This window comes from Callorhinus ursinus, unplaced genomic scaffold (genome assembly GCF_003265705.2).
Source record: "Callorhinus ursinus isolate GAN/ISIS: 27379988/994484 unplaced genomic scaffold, GSC_fseal_2.0 scaffold16, whole genome shotgun sequence".
NCBI classification, from domain to species: Eukaryota; Metazoa; Chordata; class Mammalia; order Carnivora; family Otariidae; genus Callorhinus; species Callorhinus ursinus.
Genome location: NW_027397078.1, coordinates 42,997,727 through 43,015,680, shown reverse-complemented (window position 1 = coordinate 43,015,680; position 17,954 = coordinate 42,997,727). Strand labels below are relative to the sequence as shown.

Genomic DNA, 17,954 nt, shown 5'->3' with positions numbered 1-17,954 from the left:
GGGGGCCCCCTCACCTCCTAGACCCGGCGGGGGCTCTTCTGTCCAGCACCAGCCTCCTGTCTGGGGGGCCCCCCTCATCCCCTAGACCAGGCGGGGGCTCTTCTGTCCTGCACTAGCCTCCTGTCTGGGGGCCCCGCTCCCCCCCTAGACCAGGCGGGGTCTCTTCTGTCCAGCACTAGCCCCTGTCTGGGGGGCCCCCTCACCTCCTAGACCAGGCGGGGGCTCTTCTACCCTGCACCAGCCTTCTGTCTCGGGGACCTTGTTCACCTCCTAGACCAGGCGGGGGCTCTTCTGTCCTGCACCAACCCCCTGTGTGGGGGTGCCTCCCGAGGCTGAGCTTCAGGGCATGATGGGAAGCCTCCCAGCAGTGGGTGGGTGGGGGAGGCAGCCACCTGTACTGTTTGGGTTCCTGCCCTGGCGCTGGGCTTTCCAGAAGTGCACCCTCGTCAGACCGGTAGGAGAGTCTTGCCTTAGAGAAGGCGGAGGAGGACAGCTAGAGACGGGGAGCCCCGACTTTACAAGAGCCCTTCTACTGTTTTTACTTTACGGCGGATGCACAGGCTGCATGAGCTCACAGTGGAGTTGTTCAAGTTGACATTTTGGCCAGAAACTTCCTTCCTGTTTCCTTAGGGCCGCCTCCTCCGCAAACTCCCCCAGAGTCTGGAGCTGAGCTCCTTCCTGTCCACAGGCTTCTGGCCTGCAGCCTCCCGGGGAGCTGGGCAACCCTCTCCTCCCTCTCTCCCCTGCACGGGAGTGGGAGCCGCGGGCTGTGCTCGCTCCACGGGCCTGGGCGCGCTGCCCCTGGTGATTGGGTGCGGCTCAGCGCCCACAGAGGCTGGGGCACGATGCTCTACTTTGTGAAAGTTTTCATCAGCCCGGTTTTCTTTTCCCTTCGATCCTAAAAAACCTGCACGAAACATGACCTCAGGAGGTGGTGGTGTTTAGTGAGCTAGAGACCCGTTTCCGTGGCGCGGCAGAGAGCACACTGGTTTGTCCTGTGCCGGACGGTGCTCTGCGGCGCCCACCCTGACCGTCCGTGTCTGTGTTCCAGGCCCAAGGCCCCGGCTATGGCAGCGGCTACCATAGTGCACGACACGTCGGAGGCGGTGGAGCTCTGCCCGCCGTACGGCCTGTACCTGAAGCCCATCACCAAGATGACCATCAGCGTGGCACTCCCGCAGCTGAAGCAGCCCGGGAAGTCCATCTCCAACTGGGAGGTGATGGAAAGGCTGAAGGGCATGGTGCACAACCACCAGTTCTCCACGCTGCGCATCTCCAAGAGCACCATGGACTTCATCCGCTTTGAGGGTGAGGTGGAGAACAAGAGCCTGGTCAAGTCCTTCCTGGCCTGCCTGGACGGCAAGACCATCAAGCTCAGTGGCTTCTCCGACATCCTCAAGGTGCGCGCCGCCGAGTTCAAGATCGATTTCCCCACCCGCCACGACTGGGACTCCTTCTTCCGTGACGCCAAGGACATGAACGAGACGCTGCCGGGTGAGCGGCCAGACACCATCCACCTGGAGGGCCTGCCCTGCAAGTGGTTCGCCCTCAAGGAGTCGGGCTCCGAGAAGCCCAGTGAGGAGGTTCTGGTCAAGGTGTTCGAGAAGTTCGGGGAGATCCGCAACGTGGACATCCCCATGCTGGACCCCTACCGGGAGGAGATGACTGGCCGCAACTTCCACACCTTCAGTTTCGGGGGACACTTGAACTTCGAGGCCTACGTGCAGTACCGCGAGTATGTGGGCTTCATCCAGGCCATGAGCGCCCTGCGCGGGATGAAGCTCATGTACAAGGGTGAGGACGGCAAGGCTGTGGCCTGCAACATCAAGGTGAGCGCCCGCTCGGCCGCCTGCTCTGGCCCGTTTCAGAGTCGGGGGCAGGCCCCTTCAGGTGGTTTGGTGGCCACGGGACAGCTGGGTGCCCTCGTTCGTGGAGCAGAGGCCCCATCACGGCCGGCCTGGTGGCCTCGGTCCAGGGGGACGGCGGGGCCCTGGTAGCGGGAGGGGACACGCTGTCTTGGAAAAGGTGACATTCTCCTTTCCAAACGAATGGTGCAGGCCAGGCGTGTCTGTCGGTGCGTGCTTCCCGCCTGAATTGCCGGGGGAGTTCACGGTTGAGCCCCGAAGCGGCTGTGTGTGTCCGGATGTGCCTGTGGGATCCGGACCCCACGTCCTGGGCAGGCCGCGCTCGAGTCGGGGTTCTCTGGAACGCACGCGTTCCGTGCAGTCGGGCAGGGCCTGCTGCGTAGCGGGTGCCACCTTGGTCCGAAGCTTGCTTGTGTGTGATTGTGCTCTGCACTCTGGTTTTCCCCCGAAGGTTTCCTTCGACTCCACCAAACACCTGAGCGACGCCTCCATTAAGAAGCGGCAGCTCGAGAGGCAGAAGCTTCAGGAGCTGGAACAGCAGAGAGAAGAGCAAAAGCGCCGAGAGAAGGAGGCGGAGGAGAGGCAGCGAGCGGAGGAACGGTGGGTGTGCAGACGCGGGGCCTCCGCACAGCCGCTGGAAGCCTGCGTGCGCACGCGTGTCTGTGTCTGTGTGCGTCTGGGTACGCGCATGTGTCTGTGTGCACGTGTGTGTGCGTGTGCGTCTGGGTGCGCATGCGTCTGTGTGCGTCTGCGTGCGCGTCTGGGAGCATGTGGGTTTGCGTGTGTGTGCGTCTGGGTGCGCGTGTGTCTGGGTTCATGTGCATCTGGGTGCGCATGTGCATCTGCGCGTGCGTCTGCGCGTGTGCGTCTGTGTTCTGGGTGTGTGCATGCGTCTGGGTGTGTGTGTGTGTGCGTCTGGGTGCGTGTGCGTCTGTGCATGTGCGTCTGGGTGCGCATGTGCGTCTGCGTCTGGGTGCGTGTATCTGCATCTGGGTGCGTGTGTCTGTACGTCTGGGTGCGCGCGTGTCTGCCTGTGCGTTGGTGCTCGTCTGTGTCTCGGTGTGTGTGTGTGTGCGCGTGCGTCTGGGTGCGCGTGCATCTGTGGGCACATGCATCTGTGCACGTGTGTCTGCCTGTGCGTCTGCGCGTGTGCGTCTGTGTTCTCTGTCTGCATCTGGGTGTGTGTGTGCGTCCGGGTGCGCGTGTCTGCGTGTGCGTCTGGGTGTGCACGTGCATCTGCGTGTCTGCGTGTGCGTCTGGGTGCGCGCGTGCGCCTGCGTGTGTGCGTGTGCATCTGGGTGTGTGTGTGTTGTGTCTGGGTGCACGTGTGAGTCTGGATGAGCGTGTGTGCGTCTGGGTGCGTGTGTGGGTCTGTGCATCTGTGTGTGCTGTGTCTGGATGCGCGTGTGCGTCTGGATGAGCGTGTGTGCGCGTGTACGTCTGGGTGGACGTGTGTGCATCTGGGTGCTCATGTGTCTGGGTGCGTCTGCCTCAGTGCGTGTGTGCGTCTGGGTGCGTTTGTGTGCTTGTTGCGCGTCTGGGTGTGTGCATGTGTCTGTGTGTGTGTGCATGCGCCCCCCCCCCCCCCGCCCCCGGAGGCCTGGACCGCGCCTCCTGTTCCCTGGCCGTCGTGCACTCAGCGCGGAGCTCCGTTAGCTGCCTGGATGGGACACCTGACGAAATCGGCCACATTCTAGTAGGAACGGTTTCTATTTACAGGCTGTCATCGATTCCTTTTCAGGTCATTCAGGTGTCAGGGGGCACGCCGGGTGACTGTTCTTGCCCCCGTCGCTCTTCTGCCTTCCCCCTGCTGCTGGGTGCACCTTCCCCTCCAACGCAGAGGGAAGGGCGACTCTGGACTTAGATTTTGCTCCAGAGTCCAGTTGTGGGGCAGCGGGTCCAGACTGCGTGCGTTATTCCTGACCCAGCTCCACGTTGTTCCCCAAGGAGAGGCGGCTCGCTGGCGTGTGCAGGCCGGGCCGTGTGTGGGGGCGTGGCTGGGGTGGGGGAGCCCCACGCAGCTGGCGGGAGCCCCAGAGCGAAGCAGACGGCTGGGGCAGGAGCACGCTGGCTGCAGAGCCTTGCTGCAGATGCTGCCTCTGGAGCTGGCGCCGTGGGTTGTATAGTGAGCGACCCCTCCCTGCATTCGCACGCTTCTGGGCCGCAGCGGGGAAGGCCGAGGTGGTGGGCTCTGGCAGACGCTGGGAAGCGTGCACAGCAGCCCAGCCCTTGTCCTGAGCACTGACCGTGACCGCATGCCCCCGGGCCCCCCGACAGCCTCTCAGGAGGCACTGGGGGTTCTCACCAGAGGCACGGTGTCCTGGACCTTTACAGTCGGAACAAGTGGGCGCTTGGCTTTTGAGAACAGGCTTCTCTGTCTGTCTGGGCTGGAAGTGTGATGAGGACAGACAGTTCCCGGGGAGCAGGCAGCGCCTCTGCTGTGCTCACGGGGTGCTGGTTGGGGGCAAGGCTGTCCCCGCGGAGCCCACTGCCGCCCCCCATAGCCCTTTCTCGGCCTGAGTTGCAGGCCGGCCCCGGGGAGTGTGGGTGCCCGTCCTCGGTCACTGACGCATGTTCATCTGGCTGGTTCCGTGTCACGGAGGGGCGGAGCTGGCTGGTAGCTGTCCTGCTGTGGCACGTGACAAGCCCCGGGCCTCCAGGTCCGCCTCCGCTCAGAGCTGCGCCTGCCTCTGGGGGCCCCCAAGGCTGCTTGGACCCACGGCGCTTGTAGCTGGCGGGGCCTGGACACCGGCTGTGGTGGAGCCTTCCCACACGCGGCCCTCTGTGCCCACTGAGGCCCTGCAGCTTTTCCTGCTCGCTGGGGCGAGCCCCCGGCCCCGTGCCTCCCTGCGGCCGCGAGGGGGTTTGTGTCCTTGTGCGTTCCCCCGGGCGCGAGGTCTCTGCGATGCCGGCGTCCCCTGGCCGGGTGGCTCTTCCGCAGCCTCTGGGCCTCCTGCCTGGGCGTGGGGGTCTCGCCTCGTGTGTCCTGGCCCACCCCGGGCAGCTCTCAGTGTTTGAGCACGTCCATCGTTTATCCGACTAATTTTGAAGCCAAAGTGCAGGTGAGGGTGTCTGTGGGAACACACCCCGTGGTTCTTGCAGATTTTCTCTGGGGGGGTCTCTGTCTCTGCTGGTTGCACTTTGATCCTCATTTTGCCCCCCCCCCCCCCCCCGCCGAAAGCAATGGATCTGATCTGTTGTGCTCGGTATGGGTTTGTTTTAAAGAAAACCCACCATGTCCAGGTGGTTCTTGTCTGGCCACGCGATACGGTTTCCGTACGCGGGTACACGCTTTCGGGGACCCCCGGTCTGCGGAAACACAGCCCAGTGCACGCCGTCCTTGGTTTTCTGTCACTGGGGGTTTGCTTTTTCTAGAATCTCCCACAAAGGGCATCACAAGGTACACAGTTTTCTGCGTTTAGTTTTTCCTTAGCAAAGTGCTCCCAGAACCTTCCACGTGGCCGTGCACATGTGTATTCCATTCCTTGCAGCGGCACCCCACGGCCTGTTTGCAGAGCCCTGGTGATGGACGCTTTGTGCCCAGTGGGAGACGTGTCAGCATGGCCTGTACCCTGAGTGGTTCTCAGCTGACGGCCGTGCGCAGTCAGTTCACTGCCCCGGCCCCGCGGTGTCGGATGGGTTGGCGTGCCGGCGGGCTGTGGAGCGTGTCCCGACGCTCCCGTCCGCCCCCTGCATTTTCTCCTGGACACGGACTTTGCTCCGCCCGCTTGTGTGCATCCTCCCTCGTGAGGCAGGAGCGCTGTGTGTCAGGTTCCGACTGGCGCTGTGGCAGGAGGTCCCCCGGCCCGCCCTTGGCCTGTGTACCTCTTGCTGTGTCTCATTCAAACCCGAACTTTCTGAGTCAGTCACACCTACCCGTTCTTCTCTTCGTGTCTGTGAGTTCGTTAGCAAGACCCTCCCTCGAAAGGTTCTGAGAATCCTGTCAGTGTGCGTCCCCACGTGCCCAGTTGCTTGGATTCAGCCGAAACCTGTCTGGGGGATAAAGCATTAAAATGACCGCTCTCCTGAACGTGCTCCGCTACCCGCCTCCCCCCCCAGCCCCCTGACTTAGCTCTCCCACTTGGCCGCGGCCTGCGCGCTCAGCCGCAGCGTGCCGCCCGTGCTTAACGGAGCCCTTCGTGTATTTTGCGCAGGAAGCAGAAGGAGCTAGAAGAGCTGGAGAGAGAGAGGAAGCGAGAAGAGAAGCTGCGCAAGAGGGAGCAGAAACAGAGGGACCGCGAGTTCCGCCGGAACCAGAAGAAGCTGGAGAAGCTACAGGCGGAGGAGCAGAAGAAGCTGCAGGAGAAGATCCGGCTGGAGGAGCGCAAGCTGCTGCTGGCTCAGCGCAACCTGCAGTCCATCCGGCTCATCGCCGAGCTGCTGAGCAGAGCCAAGGTACAGTGGGCGGGCGCGGGTGCTCTTGTCCGGCAGCCCGGGCTGCGCCGTCTCCCGCTGCAGGCCACCGTCTGCGCGTCTCTGACACGTGCGGCCAGCGTCACCGCCCCCGTCCCCCGGCTGGTCTCAGCCACGGACGAGAATGAGCGTTAGGACCGACGGGCAGACCGTCAGCTGGTAGTGTGTGTGGCCTTCCTACCTCGCTCCAGATTCTAGAATGTGCCGTTGTCTCGCGGAGTTGGGAGAACTTGGACTTAGCGTAGCATGTATTCACGCCTCCCAGGCACGGTCCCGAGAGCCTTCCGGGAGCTGGGGCGCAGGGTCACCCTTTGGCCCAGAGCAAGGGAGTGGCTGAGCTCACCGAGAGTGCCCTGGTCCCCATGGCTCTCTTCCCGCTGCAGATGGCTCTGCGCATGGCGGTCGGCACGGTGGGCTTTGCGCCGACCCCGCCAGCCAACGGCCAGGGGCGGCGGGAGGGTAAGGGCTGAGCCTGCTGATAGAGAGGGGCCCTGCGGCATCCCTGGGACCTCAGGGTGCACTATGGAGCCTGCTTGGGCCACGTCCCTCCTCCACAGCCGTGGATCTGACAGGTCTCAGCCGGTGCTGTACGGATATGCGCCTCAGTGCTGACAGCCTTCTCGTTCCTCCCACCCGCTCCTTCCGGAGGCCCGACGGTAACTCCTGCGAGCCGGGGGCCGGGGACACACGGGGATCTCGCCCGGCACTCCTTGTGCTTGGGCAGGCCGCGTGCCCCCGCGGAGTGAGGCGCGGGGCGACCCCATAACCTGTTGTCTAATTACAGTTGTGATAAGTCCCCGGGAAGGAGACTGGCAGGCGCGCTGAGACGTGGCAGCTCAGCTCTTGTTTCATGGTGAATATTGAAGACGCTAACCCAGCCTAGGCCCCGCACGTCCCGCGGCGGCCACGGCAGCGTATGTCCGCATTGTAATCTTAGCTCCCTGTTGCTGGTGACCGCTTGTGACCTCACGGCAGGTCCCGTGTGTGCCTCGGAGGGGCCAGGCCCCACCCGAAATGCCCGCCCCGGGGCTGTGCCACGTAGCTTGGCCACGGGGTTTCCTGCTCGCTCGGACGCATGACGGCCCGGGCGTGGTAGGGACGGGCGGGCCGCACTCCGGCCAGAGCGTCCACCCGGTACCCCCCAGGCCTCGGGGCATCTACAAACCCAGCGCCTGCTCGGAGCGTGCAGGGGACACGGAGGTACATGTCCGCGCCTTCCCCTTTGTGCTGCAGGCAGTGAAACTGCAGGAGCAGGAGCGGAAGGAGGAGACGCTGCGGCTGCAGCAGCTGGAGGAGAGGCGGCGGCTGCAGGAGGCCGAGCTGCGGCGCGTGGAGGAGGAGAAGGAGCGGGCCCTGGGGCTGCAGCGCAAGGAGAGGGAGCTGCGGGAGCGCCTGCTGAGCATCCTGCTGAGCAAGAAGGCCGACGACCCGCACACGCAGGATGAGCTCGGGGTCTCCCACGCAGACCTGCTGCAGCCCGTGCTGGATATCCTGCAGACCGTGTCGGCCAGCTGCGTGGGCGCTGCCTCCCTGCATCCCCTTGTGGGCCAGCCCCCCCCCAGCACCCCAAAGGAGACCCCACCCCGGCTGGAGACCGACAGCACGCCGAAAAACGTGAACGGGAGCGTGGCCGAGGGGGCCCAGTGCAAGGAAAGCCTGAATTCTCGTCTTGCCGCCGCAGGTGACAGCTCCCCTGACAAGAGGTGCCCCGGTGTCCTCTCCTGCATTCCCGACAACAACCAGCAGCCCAAGGGCTTGCCCGCCGCCGCCGCCGCCGCCGCCGCCTGTGACCAGAGCGTGCCCAAAAAGGACATCCGTTCTGAGCAAGACAAGTGCAACCGCGAGCCCAGCGGGGGCCGAGGCCGGGCCAGCGGGGGCCGGGGGGAGGACGACAGACACAAGCGAGAGAGGAGCCGGCCGCGGCGGGCTGGCAGTCGGGAGGACGGGAGGCAGGGACGGAAGGAGCGGCGGCAGCACAAGAAGCACTCACGCCAGGATGACAGCCCCCAGCGGCGGAGCGCGAGCCCCGACCACAGCCGGTCCCGGAGATCCCATAGCAGAGAGCGGTCCAGCCGGAGGGAGAGGAGCCGAGACCGCAGGGGCGGCTCGGGCAGGAAGCGTAGCCGCCATGGCCACGGTGACCGAGACAGGTCACGCTCAGGGTCCCCCAGCCGGCACCGCAGCGCATGGAACAGGTAATGCAGGGTGTCCCCCCACGCGGCCACCCAGCGAAGACCAGGACCCGTGGGGCTTCTTGGCTCCTCTTCTGCCCAGCCTCCGCAGAGCACACAGCCAAGGAGCCACCCATGCAGGAGGGCCACGCGTGACGATTCTCCCTTCATTAACATCTGGTGGCCTTTATGTTCCGTACGTGTAGTCCTCAATCGCTAGCTTTAGTTTTCCCTTAAAACTGTTGATCCGATAGCTTTAATGTCACCAATTCTCTCTGAATCAGGAAAAACGCACTGGCCGGCAGTGGTGAGAAGTGCATAGCCACCACGTACGTGCAGGCAGAGCAGCATTTCTGTCCCGTTTAGGGACACCCCCACGTATACTGACTTCATGGGAGGCACATTGCACGTCGGGGACAGATTGTCAGAATGGACAGCCATGGTCCCACAGGGCCCTGAAAATTTGAAAAAGGCTTGCCCTGGTGGTGTTTTTTTTCCTTTTTCTTTTGTAATTTTAACTGATGATTGGGAAGTGCACTTGGCAGGATGCCAGTAGAACCCAGTGGTCGTGGCACGTTACGTCACGCACGGAGACAGTGCAAGTCCTTAAGATCAAAACTCGAACGTGCTGTCTTAAGGTATCGGCGCGTGGGGGGTGCTCCAGCATGATCTGATGCTCCTTCACTTCAGAAACATTCATGTGACAAACTGGTGATTATGCATTAAAAAAAAAAAAAAAAAAAAGATTGGTTAAAAGCTTTGGTTTCTAGTCAAGGTTAGTGTGTGTGGTTTTTTTAAGAAGCTGTTTTGCTAAATTATTTTTACTTGGAACGTTTCAAACAGATTTAAGGCTAAAAACTTGTTAAATTTTATAATCATTTGCTTCTCCAAGTGAAGCTCAAGAAATACTTAAAAATAGCTGTAATGTTTGCGTTAGGAAAGATGGTGTTTATTCCAGTTTGCATTTTTTGTGAAATAAAATCTTTTTCCAATGAACTAATACTTTCCATACTTTTTTTTGTTTGTTTAAGCTTTTTGGGCTGTTATTGAACTGAGCCTAGTTTAGCAGGTTTGAAACTGATAGAAATCACTCGCTTTATTTAGAACCCCTGATAGGCAACGATGGATTTCACAGTGCAGTTGTTATTGTAAAATAACCTCGTGAAGAAGAATCCTGGGTCCTAAGAAGCATTCGATTTGTTTACTGAGCACAGGTTTAGCAAATTCACTAAAGCAGTCTTTAAAAGCTAAAGAGCCAGTTTTAAAAAATGAATTAAAGTAGAAGTGGTTCTTTTCTCACGTAGGGTTGTAGCAGGTAGGAGTCAACGCTCCTGCTGGGACTCCAGACTCCCAACAGTCCCTCCGTCTGTCTGCATCTAATTAGCGCGCAGAGCTTGTCAGCATATGGATGGCTGGCCCCATGCCTCCTCCATCCCAGCTCACTTCACTGTCACAAACCAAGATGGACCCAGCAGATTCGCATCTTTCTTTCTCTGGCATGGGTTTTGTCTTGTCTGTCACCTGCTGAGGCGAGGGTACAAGATGTGCTCAGATGCCCAGGCATTGGAAACGCTTCTCAGAAGTCCTGTCAGGGCCCCTGTAGCCCAGCGCTGAACGTTAGCCCCATCACTGGCTCAGACCGTCCTGGGACCAGGTTTTGGGAAGTCAGGGGGAGGTCTCTGGGGCATGGGGAGATGTCTGCCTGAGCTCAGGAAGGTGGGTTCCTGTGACTAATGTTTTCCAGGCAGAGGTCTGTATGATGGGAACAGACATGTTGTGTTCAAGGGGCAGGGAGGCGGTGTGGCTTGGGAGGTGTCAGCATGGAAGAGCTGACAGGAGACATAAGCACAGACCGGGTCACTTCCAACCTGGAAAGGACAGGTAGGAGGGCTTTAAACTGGTCACGAGGTGATAGGAGAGAGCAAGGGTGAGGAGGGTGCTTGGGGCAACAGGTGTCAACCTGGAACAAGCTGGTGCATCGGGCAAGAGGTTAGGGAGAAAGGGGAAGGGAGGTGTAACTAGGGAGTGTGTGGCCTTCAGGAAGCATAGGATATATATGTGGCTGGGCGGGGGGTGATGGCAGGAGGGGAGGGCCCTAGGAGAGCTGGAGAATGCCGGCCCTGGACCTACAGGATGGGGTGGCACCGGGGAAGACACTCAGGAATCTGAGTTTTGAATACCCACCTCCGCTGGTCTTCACGTACGTTCAAGCCCTGAGCTACAAGGAAGGCGGAGTGGTCACAGTGCTGTCCAGGCGGTTCCACCCTCACTGCCCCAGGGCCTGCGGGGCCTGTCAGTTATTGAACGTAGGGTGGTGCTGACATCTGCAGCAAGGAGATTGCTGTCCTTGCTGTCCTGTCAGGTTTTGCCTTTTGTATTTTGACTCTTTGTTATTGGGCGCATACAAGTTAAGGATGACCCTATTTTGGGAGAACTATCTCCCCGGTCATTTGTGACACTCTTTCACTCTTCGTAGTTTTCCTTGTTCTGAAGTCTCTGGTGGCAAATGGGGAACGAAGGACTGTGTTGGGAAGAGGGGTCCATTATGGTTTATATGGAGTCCTTGCCACATACACAACATCACAGGGTGTTAGGAGGAAAAGGGTCATGGCTTGAGACATGAGTGCACCCCTCAGGCCAGGTTCTGCACTTGACAGCAATGAAGGGCAGAGGTAGCTGGTCGTGATGTAGCAGATAACCTCTGCAGGCCCCAGAGCAACACCATCTCAAATGTGGAGCCGGAGCCGGAGCGCCTGGTTTTGAACTGCTTTCCCATGCACCTCTGCAGTGAGGATGGGGTCACCAGCGATGAGTGGGGTGGGCGTGAAGGGCAACGTCTGGGCTCATGTCAGCATTGGCACCCCTGTCCTCTTGAGTTGGGGTGGGATTTCTCCACGGTACCAGTATTTCCACTTACGTCCTAAGAAATCTGTTTTCTGTACGTGTCTTTAGCCACCAATAGTGGCTCGTAAGAGGGAGTGGAGATCAATCGAAATACATGTGTCACCGGTTAGATTTTATCTTTGCAAACGCACGTGGATTTTTCTGTTTCTTGTGAGGCTACTGTGTTTCCCAGCGGGGTGGGCTAGGAATAGAGAACACATCCTGAAAGAATGGGGTATTTGAGCCTCAGGAGCGTTGTCCTATACGTGACCTGTTAGGCGGGGAGGGAGGTCGGTGTCTCCCCGTGTCTCTGGGTCTCTCTGGGTCTCTGTCATTGGCAGCATTCTTCCCTGAGCCTCCTTCTGGGTGACCACCGTCGTTACGTCATTATGGGGACTGCCCCCTGATCTGTTGTCCTTCCACCTGGCTGGGCTTTGACAAAAGGACCGCCCACTTGCTCTGAAACCAGGGGCGCTTAGTCTGAAACCAGGGGCAACAGAGTACATCCTCGTTCGCTCCCTCTTTGGGTGAGTGAGCTTCTGTGGGCAGAAGGTGTGGACCCGGACCTGGGCATGCTGGGCCGTCGATTCCCCCGTGTCTGCAGTTGGGGTCCCCCCACCCCCATTTGCCAAGAAACTCCCCTGTACCGAGTGTGCGCTGTGTCGCCCTGATCTGAAGCTGTTGGTACGGACTGATGCTTGATTGATGCCAGGGGTCACTGGTGGGGCCACCATTTTCCTTGGCTGCGCCCTGAGGGAGGAACAGGGCAGGGATGTTCTCTAGACCTGAGGGCATCAGGGGTCACCAGGGTGGGGGGATTGGGGGCCCATTCTGAAGCGCACAACCAGTTTCTTTAAAATGTTTACTGTCCGCTTGCATTTTTGGGAAAACAGGTAAAATGCATGTTTGGGAAAATGTTTGCTGCTATAAGCTGTGTGCAGGGGTGTCTGGAAGGGTCCTGCCTCAGGACGGGGCCTGGTTTCAGGTCTGCAGGCGCGCTGGGACCACCTGGGGGTGAGCTTACGGTGCCAGCTTTCCCTGGGCAGGTCTGGGGTCCAGGCAGCGGCCCTCTCCCCCACCAGCCCCCCCGCTTCAGGAGGCTCCTTGCTGCCGCCCCGGGGGTATGCTGCATTCCCCGGCTGTGTAGCATCACTGCCCACCCCCGCACCCCTCACTCACCTCTCCCTGCTTCCTTTGGGGCTTGGGAAGTACAGGCGAACCCAGGCTGTGGGGCTGCCCCACTGCCCAGGTGCATACGGGGGAGCCTGAGGTCCCACTTCCTCCTCCAGGCGGCCCATCTGCACCTGAGGAGGCCACAGCCTTAGGCCCCTGCGGTCAGCATGCTGTGCACACAGGCCGCCATCTGCATCCTGCACAGCATAGATGCCTCCCCACAGCCCCCTTCATGCTCAGCTCCTGTGCCCACCCCTGCAGGGGGCTGACCCTGATGCCGTCCCTGTCTGGCATGGACCCCGGGCTCACGTCACCCCCCACTGCTCCCGCACAATGGCCAGTGCCTGGCTGCGTGACTGTGTCCCCCCGAAATTCATATCTGAATCCTGATCCCCAAGGTGGTGGGATTAGCAGGTGGGGCCTTGGGGAGGGGATTCGCTCATGAGGGTGTGGCCCCCACGAGCAGGATTAGCGTCTTTATGAGACCCCAGGGAGGCCCCTGGCCTCTCCACTGTGAGGACGTGGAATAGACAGCCATCCGTGATCCAGGAAGCAGGTCCTCACCAGACCCCGAGTCCGCCAGCATCTGGGCCTCGGACGGTCACGCCCCGGAACCGTGAGAAAGGCACGTGTTGTTCATAAGCCCCCAGCCTCTAGCGTTACTATTCCAGCTGCCACCGCCGGGACACCAGGTAGCCACCAAGCTGCTCTGGCGGGCGCCCATCTGGGGCTGAAGGCTGCGTGCTCCCCCTGCACCTGGCCTCACTCCTGTCCGTCCCTCGGCCCCTCGCTCCCTGACACTGGAGTGTTCTGGCCTCCACCTTTCCCTGCAGGAGCACCCCGGGCGATACCCCGTGCCAGGCTCCGTGTGTGCCACGTGGACGCCGACCCTTCCAAACCCAGGTGTGGACCCGGACCTGGGCGTGCTGTGGTCCGTGTGCCCACTGGCAGCACTTCACTGGGCTCTGTCTCTGGCGTGTCTGCGCCGTACCCTGCAGCTGTGAACAACTGCTCTCCAGCCACCCCCCTCTTTTCCTCCCTCTCCTGCTCACTCCCTCTGCCCTCTGGCTGCTCTTTTGCTCTTCTCTGAACAGGTCACACGTGCCGCTGCCCCAGGGCCTTTGCTCTTCTCTGAATAGGTCACACGTGCTACCGCAGCAGGGCCTTTGCTCTTCTCTGAATATGTCACACGTGCCGCTGCCCCAGGGCCTTTGCTCTTCTCTGAATAGGTCACACGTGCTACTGCCCCAGGACTTTTGCTCTTCTCTGAACAGGTCACACACGCCACTGCCCCGGGGCCTTTGCTCTCCTCTGAATAGGTCACACGTACCGCTGCCCCACGGCCTTTGCACCTGCCCCTGCTCCTTTGCTGTTCTCTGAACAGGTCACACACACCGCTGCCCCAGGGCCTTTTCACCTGCCCCTGCTCCTTCACTCTTCTCTGAACAGGTCACATGCGCTGCGGCCCCAGGGCCTTTGCACCTGCTGTCCCTCTTCCAGGTCTGCTCTTCCCATGGTCACCTGCTCCCCTTGGCACTCACATGGTCAGGGTCTCCCCGACCACTCTTAGAAAATCACATTCCCTCCCCAAACCCAGCTCCCCTTCCCCCTTCTCTCCACACCACACCTTATGACCCTCTGACATGGGCATTTTAACCTCTTTCTTTGCCCCTGATGATCTGTCTTGTTTAAAACGTAAATCCCGAGAGACAGGGGTTCTGTCCCCTCCCTGCCAGGATCTGGATTGCCGGGGATGGACAGGCTCGTGGTGGTGGCTCAGGGCGTGTCTCCTGATCAGGAAAGAGAAGAAAGCACCAATTCTTCAGCCAGTCGTCACCCACAATGCCGCTTTCTGTAGACGTTGGCTATCCTCAATTTCTATGATTGAACGTGCGTAACCGTGTCAGGAGTCCGTGCGCGGCCTCCGTCTTTGGGAAGGTGAACATTTCCCCAGCTCAGATGCACATGACCCTCCATCCAGGTGGAGCTGCTTCTGCCTCCTCTCTGCCCGCGGCATGTTCTGCTCACCTCATCCCATCTGCAGAGACCCTTCTCCCCAAGAAGTCCCCTTCCTGAGGGTCCAGGAATGTTATGGGGACGTTATTCAACCCAGGACTACATCCCGATTTCTGTGACGGTCAACTATAAAAAATCAGTAAATGTGCATTTTAGATTTGATGCAATCATCCACATAATGTCTAGGTCACCTTCGCGCCAACCCACCGGGCATGTGCTTTCCCACTTTGTGTGCACAGTAGTCACCCCGGGAGTGTGCACGAGATCCTGAAGCCTGACGGCCTGATTTAGGGGGTCCGGGCTGACACAGGTGCAGATCTGTGAACAGCTGCTCCCCTGATGGCACCTGCGTGCTACTAAGGTCCGTGGTTTTGCGATCTAAGGGTCACCTTCCCCCGTCTGTTTCCCCACATCGCATCGTGGGACCCGAGCCTTGAGAAATGAGCCCAGCTTGAGGGTAGCTCTCGTGAACCGTCAACCTGCCAACGTGTGAACCTTCTCAAACTCAGCCATGTGTGTCTCAGGCATTTTCTCTAGAAGCGCGAGGGATTGGCGGGTGGAGCCTGGGGGACTCAGCCGTCCCTCCCGTGGGAGCTGTGCCACGAATTGTTCTCTCTGCCAACAGGTGGGTCTGCATCACTTCAGTGTCCTTCGTGGCTGTCAGGCCGGCCTGGCGGTGTTCATTGTCTCGACACATTAGTGCTTTTGTCTGTGCAATCGATTTTCACCACGTGAGCGGCTGTCCGTGAGGGAAGCAGGGGGCTGCTCCCCCAGCTCCGCATGCTCAGGAAGTGGGAGAGGCACTGGGGTCTCCTGGTCTACCCCGCATGGGTGTGTCCTCGTCCCCCGTGGACGTGGGGACCCCAGGACACGGGCAGGTGGCCCATGCTGCAGACAGAGCATCAGGCGGTGCGTTCTGATCAAGCCCGTTGGTGTGCTCATTGGAAGCCCGTTCCATTTTCTTGTTCATAGGTTTCCATGGATGCTTTTCTCCTTAGCAATAGCCTTCATGGGGGAGGCGAGCCATGGGTGCGTGAAGGCAAGGGGTGTATCATAAATCGCTGAGTTTTCCCTTCACATTTCCTGGGAACCTCAAACTGTTAAGAGAAAATCTTGGGGCGCCCGTGTGGCTCAGTCGGTTGAGCATCCAACTCTTGGTTTCGGCTCAGGTCGTGATCTCAGGGTCACGAGATTGTGACATTGAGCCCCGTGTTGGGCCCCACAGTCAGTGGGGAGTCTGCTTGAAGATTCTCTCCTTCTGCCCCTCCCCCCAATATGCACACTCGTGCTCTCTCTCAAAATAAATAAATCCTTAAAAAAAATAAAGTCTTTCAAAAAATACCTTTATTGAGATACACTGCACTTACCATAACGTCCACCCATGAGAAGTGTACAATGCAGCGTCTTTGGGTATAGTCACATGCATAACCATCACCACGCACAAACCTGAGAACATTTTTGCCTCCCCCCAAAAGAAACCCATTAGCTGGATTCGTTTTTGAACAACTCCTGTCCACGCAAATCCTTTTCTGTTTTCTGCCTGCGTGGTGGGAATTGCTTCTGTCGAGACGGCATCTTACTTCTTCTGGCAAGAAAGGAGGACCGTTCAGGGGTTGGTGGGCCAATATGGATGCCATGCCAGTGGTTGGCGATGTACAAAGGGATAGCCGCTGTCCATCTCCAGCTGCTCTAACTTTAGAGGCCTTTGTTTACTCGTGTTCAGGACTCTGCTTCTGAAAGGGGAGGATGTGAGCACTGACCTTGAATTTTAGGCATTAGTCTTCAGCCCTTCTCAGCCCTCAATCCCATTAGTAAAGTAATCGCCTTAACGGAAGATCCCAGGGAGATCCTACCCGCTGGGATGGGGTGACCTGTCTGAGAAGGGCTACTTGCACTGTAATCACACAAATGCAAGCGGTGGCAGGTCGTTTTGTCCCTCCTGTGAGCCCCCTCCCGCACCCAAGGGTCGTTCACCATCTTACCTCCAGCTTCTGTGTAAGCACATCTCAGGCTCCGTCATACTGCACGTCGCCCACCCAACCACAGGACAAGCCCAGCTTCTTGCCACGATGGCATCGAGCGCACCCCTGGAGCCTTCCCTGCACCCCCAGACAGGCGGTGCTGCCCCCCAAATGGGGCATGGGCGAGGCGTGGTGAGCTGATGCTGAGCTCAGGATTACAGGGGTGCGGGGAGGAGGAAGGCCGAGGCCGCAGGACAGCCTCTAGATGCCATCTGGGCTTTGCTCGTAAAGTCAAGCATCAGAAAAGTCACGAGAGACACGTGAGGCACATTCCAGGCAGTGCCGGGCCATGGCTCAGGGCAAAGAAGAGGCAGGACAAACAAAAACTGGAAATGAGTTGATGAGAGTAGACTCAGATATGTGATCTTTTAATATAAATATCAAATGGTTTCGCATGGCTTATCAAGTAAATTGTGCGATTTCCACTTTTTGGAAGACTGTCTTTATGTCTCCAAAACAAAGCCAGTTGGACTGGAGCTTCAAACCTATTAAACCATAGGACAGGTACCCAGCCAAGCTGTAGCAGAATGTGGGGATGTAATAAAAGCCGAAATAAATGAATAAGATACATAAGGAAATAAGTAAGTACATAAATATGTGAATAATCACAAGAGACATAGGTAGATCAAAGATTGCTGCAAGCCTACCCAATGTCAGTTTTCCTCCTCTCCCTTACTCTCCGAATTGGAAAGGAAGAAGCCGCATTTTAATTATATGTGGGCATTTTAATTACCCACACGGAAATCACAAGACGCCTGGAAATTGTCAGCTTACTCATCGAGATTTCAGGACAGAGAATGGTGTACAAGAGTCCGCGGCATCTCTACACATCAGCAGTGAGTCCTTAGGAGGCGTCCCAGTATAGACACCAGCATCCAGAAGAGTGGAGCAATGGCTCACATCCACTCAGGGAATCTCGTAGGGCCGGGCTGTCTGTTCAGGGTCATCTCCATCGGAATACCAGGGAGATTTTTCAGTGAACTAAAGTTGTCTCCCCTACCCCTCACCTGGCTCCCCTTGGTGCTGCCGCTGTGCTTGCTGCCTCCAGGGTGTCCCCCGGATGCACAGATGCCCCATGTCTCCAGCTGTCTGCATGAAGCCTCCTGAATTTCCATCTTTGGCCTGGAAATCTTGGCTCTGGGATGATAATGTTCCCTGCACAAAATCGCTTGCTTTAATAGAGAATAGCCACATGTGACTCCCAAGGGGCCGTGCCTGGGTGGCACAGGGGCTCCTGTCGGGTGAGATCCGCGGGAAGGGGAGGTCTAGCTCGAGGGTCCTGGAGGGAGGGGAGTGGGGACAGCCCGTTGCTCTTCTCTTCTCTCTCTGGGAGCCCATTGACCGTGTGTGGCCTCCGCTGTCCGTCGTCTGAGCTATTGCTGATGTCCCACGCACAGACAGACAGAATGCAG

At 59.0% G+C, this 17,954-nt stretch overlaps 1 protein-coding gene across 1 annotated transcript in view; it reads left to right on the top strand.

The window, feature by feature from the left end:
* The window catches only part of AKAP17A (A-kinase anchoring protein 17A), a 15,200-nt gene extending 5,755 nt beyond the window's left edge, over window positions 1–9,445 (top strand). Inside the window, exons 2-5 of the mRNA XM_025857633.2 lie at window positions 1,052–1,829; window positions 2,317–2,465; window positions 6,020–6,260; window positions 7,512–9,445. Coding sequence (XP_025713418.1) covers window positions 1,068–1,829; window positions 2,317–2,465; window positions 6,020–6,260; window positions 7,512–8,477 — 2,118 coding nt within the window. The 5' untranslated portion in view covers window positions 1,052–1,067 and the 3' untranslated portion in view covers window positions 8,478–9,445. The remainder of the gene's footprint in view (window positions 1–1,051; window positions 1,830–2,316; window positions 2,466–6,019; window positions 6,261–7,511) is intronic.
* Window positions 9,446–17,954: the final 8,509 nt, after the last annotated feature.